At 42.6% G+C, this 7,879-nt stretch overlaps 1 protein-coding gene across 1 annotated transcript in view; it reads right to left on the reverse strand.

Annotated features, from left to right (window-relative positions):
- Nucleotides 1-3,405: 3,405 nt before the first annotated feature.
- LOC106806352 (soma ferritin-like) overlaps nucleotides 3,406-7,879 on the reverse strand; it is a 7,036-nt gene continuing 2,562 nt past the window's right edge. Inside the window, exons 2-3 of the mRNA XM_014808259.1 lie at nucleotides 5,345-5,543; nucleotides 3,406-4,316 (exon numbers count right to left, since the gene is read on the reverse strand). Of these exons, the coding sequence (XP_014663745.1) occupies nucleotides 4,174-4,316; nucleotides 5,345-5,543 (342 nt within the window). The 3' untranslated portion in view covers nucleotides 3,406-4,173. The remainder of the gene's footprint in view (nucleotides 4,317-5,344; nucleotides 5,544-7,879) is intronic.

A 7,879-nucleotide genomic window follows, 5' to 3' on the forward strand; every position in this document is an offset into this window, starting at 1 on the left:
TATAAGTTCAGGTCGACTTCTGACTTTCAACATTTTGAGTTGATATGTCATATACGAACTAAAACTAACGCTTTCTTTATTATGGTGACGAACACAGTTGTTCTTTGGGAGAGGATGTATATACCAATTCCGTATGAGGGGTTCTCTCACGCTAACATTTGCTCTATCCTACACTTTGTATGCAGACTGTGAAAACACGTCGGCCTACGTAGGGTTAATGTTATTGGCTAAAAAGTTTGTCTGCGCATGAATTTTAGTGGTAGTTTTTAAGACATCAAACATCAAAATCAAAAACAATACCTCTTCGCACAGGCCATAAAATTGTCTGTACATAAATATATAGTTGGTATACACACCCGAGACACTTTTAGCCCAGGGAGTCCACTTATAATCTGATATAAGTTACTCACATTTGTCCACAAAAAAGCGTGAAATTATTGGTACCGCGGTACATAGTAAAAATATACGACACGTGCATATATGCATTTAAGATTTACTTATAAACACTGCGCAAGGTGTGACTGCATGGGTAAATGAATATGTATACGTAAAAATTGGCATATTAAATCTGGAATTAAATCTGGAATTAAATCTATTGGAAGATTAAATCTGTATCTGCGTGGAATTACTAACTATAAGCTTCCCTGATAAATGTTCAGACTGTATTGAGAGACGATGGAGGAAAGAAAAGCTGGAGGAGGTAGGAGAGAGGAAAAAGTTGGAACGTATTAGAGGGAAGAATGTAGCGGCAGTGCGACGGTTGTAGAGGTATATAGATAAGGAGAATGTAGGAGAACGTATATGGCCTTGGGTGTGATAACGTACAAAGGCCATTAAAAACAGTTAATTTTCCTAATTTGTGCGCGTTTGTAAACATATCTTACGCCATAAAGAAAACATATCTTACGCCTTAAAGAATTATGGTAAAACAGGTTGTGATAATTCCTCTGGTAAGTATTTGTTTTGTGAGGGGTGTGCCTGCGTATACGTAGGTGCGTGTATGCATGCGTGCGTGCGTGTAAGGGAACCAACGCATGAGGATACATGTACGCGCTTCTTACTTAGAACGAAGAAAGTCGATCATTGGTTTCGTTGGAAAATCATGCGATCGTACGTGTTGTGCAAATGTATAATATATCTTGAGGCATTTGCAGGACGCGTTTCTCGCTCGCTTCGTTTTCAGTTTATGCCACGCACGCAGGATCTCTATCACAATAAAGTTGATACAGTACCTATACACACACACCCATATCCTGTACATCCTATACATTGAATAAATTCGTATGCTCCTTTAGCGGGTTCATAATCAGTTAATGTTTGTTTTATTGTCTAACGCTCCAAGGTTCATTTGCATGCATGCGTCACTTGCACATCGTGTGTTTAATTACGGTCTAATTACACGTCTAATTACGGTTCACATGTTGGTATTTCAGCTTTGCGTTTCAGCAGAAGATAGAAGACGTCGTATCGTCGCCACAGCGTAATCATGAAGTAATCTAACTAGCGCTACCTCGGTAGCAGCTAGATGAGGCCTCCGCACTCAGGTTTAGCTGACCTTTACGACTTCTAACCACCACCAACCTGTACATAAACTGAATGTTTCTGTGCGTCCTTTGGTGTGCATAACGCGGTATTTTTATTTTCAGCGCCGAGTTGCAATGGGCCAGGTGTTTGTGTGTATGTGTGCGTGCGCGCGCGCGTGTATATATATATATATAAATATATAATCGGGTAGAATGCAATGTGAGTAATATATTTATATCAGGAGTAGATAATAGACCCTGATTTAGGGTCTCTAGGGTCTTTAGGGTCTGAATAGACCTCTACTCCTGATTTATATATATATATATAGGCCTATATATATAAATATATATACACATCATCTCTGCGCAAGAGCGTTTGCAGCATATGATTCGACGGCAAATTTGAACAGCTGCCGCGTGTTAAATTTTTTAACGCATCTAAGCTACAGTATGCACATGCAACACGTCTCATGCTGTTTTAATTCAAGTGGGCGTATGATCACTGCCATCGCTCTAACGCAGGAAAACCGGTTTCCTACATGTAGCCTTGACTAAAAGCAAGTCGCTAACCCGCCTGGATTTACAAATTTAGAGGATACATGATATCAAGAGCTAATAATACCTATTATTAGCTCTTGATGATATATAGATCTAAACCTATCCCAAAAAATAACCTGATACCCTAACCGTCATTGTCTTTTCGCTGCGTAGAGCATAAAACCGGCGTAAGCTCTCCTAAGAGAAACGTGGTGGCTACACATGCTCACTCACGTTCGAAGTATTCTTGACAATGATTACCCGAATATGATAAAAACATGCGACTTTTTTCAGAGTCGCCTGTTCTAAAATTGCGAATAGGGCATATATTTTATGTTAAAATAATGTTTGCGTTAGAAAAATGAGGAAGATAATATCCATCTAGCTTTGAAAAAGAATCCATTTTGAAGATCGATGAACATCCTTGACGCAACTTATGCGAGGGCTTTTACAGTCCGATCTTCAAAAAAAAAAACATAGCAAAATAAATTCCAGACTAAACCATAGCAAATAGCTAGGCGTGATGCAGTGAGTCCGATTATTGTGCCAAAGGGTTGCAACTGTCCTATTCGACATGCTAACTCCCGCAAATTCTTTACAATCGGTCGATTTCTAGATTATTTCCTCTCCTGCCTTGGTCGCAAAACGAGCCTGTCAAAAATTAACCTAATTGTATACAGGTACAGCAGCAGATGCAAGGTTCTGTGCACAGGTGTAACCGACATAAAACAGGTTTGCAGGTTAACCGATAAGAACAATTCAGTTCCCAGGTATTCATCAAACAAGAAAGGTCAATCTTTGCTATACGTACCTTGAGGGCGAATTTTGGAATATTGCATCATACGAGCATCGCCGTTGCATATCTCTGCACCTACTGGTTCTGTAAGTGTTTGAGAATTTTGGATTGAACTTGTCGTCAGCAGACTGTATAATTATATAATAACTAGTTGTAACGTAGTTTTCACTGTACTTGCTCTATTCACCTTTTACCTTTTGCATGAAGTGAAACGTGTTTTAAATTAGCTCCTATTGCCTGACGTCTGCGTGCTGTCATATACAAAAGTGTGAACCTCTAATATTCTGCATACCCTGTGAATAGGATTGATAAAGTTTTGGTATTGCATGATGCAAAACACAAACGTTTCTCCCAATTTAGATTAGAATATTAATTTTTTTTAAACTAGATAGCTGAGCATGGCACTGCACGTAAAACTGTTACGTTTCGAATAAAAACGTAAATTCATTAATAACGCAGCACTTTACTAAACGGTATCACTACCTTGCGCAATTAAATTACACTTAAACACACATTAACACTCAATCGATTAAGACTCGGAAGGCATACTTAAACGTGTACAGCCTTTTATTAACAGACATTCCAGTTTACACCAACCAATCCATATATAGACTAGAAATGTATGTTGTATGAAATTGAACATTGGAAACAAAATATAACACTAAGTGCTCTGTAGCTGTACCATCAATATGATTTTTGCCAGGAATAGAATATACAGTAGATAAAACCAGATCTTCATCGTCATTCCTAGCAATATATACTATATATTTGATTATTAATGGATAAGCAATTTTATAGCTGTCAATTATCAACCAAATGTATTTTCACGAACGTGGGTGTTTGTGCATTATTTACCGATAAAGACTATGTTAACCATTGTGCGTCGTACCTACGTTACAGATTACAATTGACATGTCCACCTAACCTAATTCCTATATCTTGGTAGCAGACTAGCAGTGGTCCAACCGGGTTATGTGCATGCCCCTATATGAAATCACACTATGCATTATCCATGGAGTTTCGCACAGGGGCCCATTACTGAGCAAGAAGAATAAGCTTCTAAAAATAAAAGTGATCCTGCACCCTACAATGATGCTACAATTCCACTAAACTATGTCGATCACACATATTGAATTACATCGTAACGGTGCCAAGTTGCCGAGGTGATGTTATACATACATAGAGCTATCACGTCACGGTTTCAAAAACCTGTAAAAGCAGGTTTCTCTCATTCATGATACCATAATATGGGTAAGTTTCGTAGACGACGCAATCCGGCGGATCGTAGCAAACCGTTTTTTCAGCTAACCGTCTCGCTTAATGGCCTGATAGCGTCGCCGCCTCCTGCAGCTCCTCCTTGTCGAACATGTACTCTCCCAGTCCTGGGCCGGCTCTCTTCAGCTTAGTGACGAAATCAGCAAGCTTCTTGATGGATTCAACTTGTTCCTCCAGGTACTTCTCTGGAAAAGGAAACGCTCGTCGTTAGTACAGGGTTTCTTATACATAAGAGGCACAGTGGCGCACCGCCGTTGTCAAATTTAACATCGCTGCTGTGAAAATGTTCCTGTATTTGCCCGCCGTTGTCAAAATAGTGTCGACCCAAAAATAAATAGATCACCACGTGCTTCTTGCATATTTAGAGTCCGTCTGTGTTGATATTTAGAGTTATTCTGGCATATTAGTCTGCCTGCAGCGTCCGCATGCGTGCCTACGACACGCCTTTGAATCCATCATGAGCGTTTTTTTCCCCAAACTGGCCATTACCTCCTTTGTCTAATTTTCTCTCAGAAGAAACCCTGTAGTATCAACTCTAACACGACCACCATGTTGTTATTAGTGATGTTATAGTATGTATGTTATGTAGTGATGGGAATGGCTGACAGAAACCCTTGGAACGGCAGTGGGTCTAGTGATTTGCTTGTACAGCAGCCTCGCAATGCTATAAATACACATCTGTCATTTCAGCATGTTGCAGTATTTTGGGATGGGACCACTTGGTAGTCACCCGCAATGATTTGTCGAGGATAGAAAGGTCAGAAAAAGCGAGTAGATGCACATTGCCTGCGGCTATCCAGAAGCCTCCTGCTGTACGCTTCGTGCCTAAACCTGTCCTACACTCAACCTCATACCTCCTGCACTTTTTAGTTAACGTATACAGTATTGCAGCATGGTGAAAACATTCCCATATCGATCATGACGACTCTAACCAAGCCATGGTTCTCCAAGGGCACTTATAGCCTGGCGGCCCGCCAGGCTATCGTCGAGCCCCGCCATCCTAAACTGCACCCGCCACTCTAAATATCATAGCCGCCATGCTAAAATTAGCTAAAAAATGCTAAAACTAGGACCGTAAAGGCCCGCCATGCTATAATGAAAAAGCTTGGAGAACCCTGCAAGTGTTTGTATAAAACTACCCGTTTAATATGCCAGCCACACTAGTATCCATGAATAATAACCAGGAACACGGTCCCACACGTTTATGCCTTACCTTCGATGAAGTCATCGAGATGGGCATCAAAGTGCTTCTCGGCTAGAGCGTGTAGCTTAAGTAGAGCATCGTTAACATTCTTCTCGATATCCAGTGCAGTCTGCATGGCTTCCACTCCACTGCCCCACTCGTCCTTCATGGGCTTTTGGATGTCTTGAAGCACGATGCGGCCACCACGCCTGTTCTGGTACCTCATCAGCTACAAAGAAAATGGTAGATTTACAGCTCGACAATACATCAAACAATAATAAATAAAATGATACATATCGGCTAGGCCTACTCGCGGGGGGGGGGGTCAGAAAGTACCACATGGCATTACATCATTAGTACATCCTGGGTTCATACAGCAAACATAGACTTTATGACAGTTAGTGTGCCACTAAAGATTTTGTCTATCGATGGTGTTTAAACCTTTATTTAACAATCACGTCCAGGGTTAGACACTAACCATTTTAGTTCATTAGTCCACAGGACTAGTAAACGAAAAAATGTACTAGTCCTTCCAAGATTCTACTAGTCCTGCCGAAGGACTCTTACTAGGTGCAGAGCGACGAGCACAGGGCTCGAATTAACCGACGGCACCGACAGCAATTGCCGTCGGTGCCCCTATCAATCGCCGTACTGCCCCTGAAAATCCAACCCGACCGACGGCAGTCACCTGCCTTACCCTTTAATCTACTGCCCTAGTTTCGTTTGTAAAATTTTTTGTTACTGTACTCCATTAGCAGAGGGGGGTACAGGGGTCGGTGTTACGGTGTAAGCTTACAGTTACATGGGGGCATATTGTTTTGTACATTAAAAGCAAGACAATGTTGATGTACTAATTTGTTATGAGTTTTTCTTCATTTTACAAAAGTGCCTTCGTGCCCTTCTCAAATTTTGAGAGTTGCCTTGGTGCCTTTTAAAATTGCCTCGGTGCCCTTCCATTTTAGAGAAAATTCAAGGCGATTTCTCACATGCCCTAAAAAAATTGCCTTGCCCTTCTCGTCGCTTAATTCAAGCCCTGGACGAGCATTGTTATTTGCCAGGAGGTAGGTGGAGTAGGAGGGTGGAGCCCCTCTTCTGCTAGGGGGTACAGGGGGTATACCCAGGGGGTATCTCCCAGGGTGCAAGTGTTGTCCCCCCGAAAGGTTTTGTCAAAGACATGCAATTGTATAAAATACATGTAACTTTGATATGGATCATAAAATTAAAACTTAAATTAAATAAAATTTTAAATTCGAAAATAAAATTTCGGCCTCCTTTGATGAGGAATCTGTGGATCCGTCACTTATCACAGCAAGGAATTTGGCCTCATTTATAGCTACAAAACTGTTCCTGGCGCCTTGTATCGGCTATCGCCGTAATAAACCTCTGGCAGGCCTTGTCGGTAAGGTAAGTGCTGCCGACATCTAAACCCTTGGCCTTGTCAAGCTAGCACAGCTTGACGTCATCGGTGTAGGGCCTGCCGTTTTTTCCAATAGCATCTGCATGTGCATTTCTAATGGGATTCACCATTTACTAATCGCTGGATAGATGGCGCGCGTGCACTGTCCGGTATCACTGCTAAACAATAGCGTCTAGTTACGAAGGGAAAACCGTAAATGGAGAAAACCGTAAATCAGAGTCGCAAAGTAGAGGTGAAAAAAACATCTGGGAGGAAAGCTGATCTGCACGTACATGTACGTGCACACGCACGCACACACGCACCCACGCACGCCCGCACGCACGTGTACGTGCACACGCACCCACGCACGCGTATACGTGCACACGCACGCACGCCCGCACGCACGTGTACGTGCACACGCCCGCACACACGTGTGCGTGCCCACGCATGCGCGCACGTGTACGTGCACACGCACCCACGCACACACGTGTACGTGCCCTCGTACGCACGCACGTGTACATGCACACGCACGCAGGCACGTGTACGTGCACACGCACGTACACACGCACATGTACGTGCATACGCACGCACGGGTACGTGCACACGCACGCACACACACACACACACACACACGTGTACGTGTCTATGCACGCACGCACGTGTACGTGCACACGCACGCACGCGGATCTTGGATGAGAGACGCTGCCGCCGGTAAAATCGATGGGAAATTGGGACGGTGAGGGACGGGGAAAATATAACTAGTCCCGCCGGACTAACTGCTATGGGAATCTACTAGTCCTTCTGATTTTTTACTAGTCTCGGACTAACGGACTAGCGTTAGTGTCGAACCCTGCTATAAAGGGAGAGAAAAGAAGATTCAGGGGAGATAGGTGTGGCCCTGACACACGGAGCCCGCACGCCTGTATGTTACAACATATGTATTCAAATAAAGACGTCTCTATCATATACACAACCTCTTCCACCATCACTGTCTACGAACACTAACCAAAGAGCAAAAGCAACGCAGAATACCGGGTCTACAAAATATATCGGATAATAATGACTTGCCTACAGATTTACATCTATTTAACATAGACGTTATTTGGCTGTTTATTGCCACTCGCTGTTGACCTAAGGTACTGATTGACTCCTACCGCCTAAAATTTGCA

Source organism: Priapulus caudatus, unplaced genomic scaffold (genome assembly GCF_000485595.1).
Source record: "Priapulus caudatus unplaced genomic scaffold, Priapulus_caudatus-5.0.1 Scaffold155, whole genome shotgun sequence".
NCBI lineage: Eukaryota > Metazoa > Priapulida > Priapulimorpha > Priapulimorphida > Priapulidae > Priapulus > Priapulus caudatus.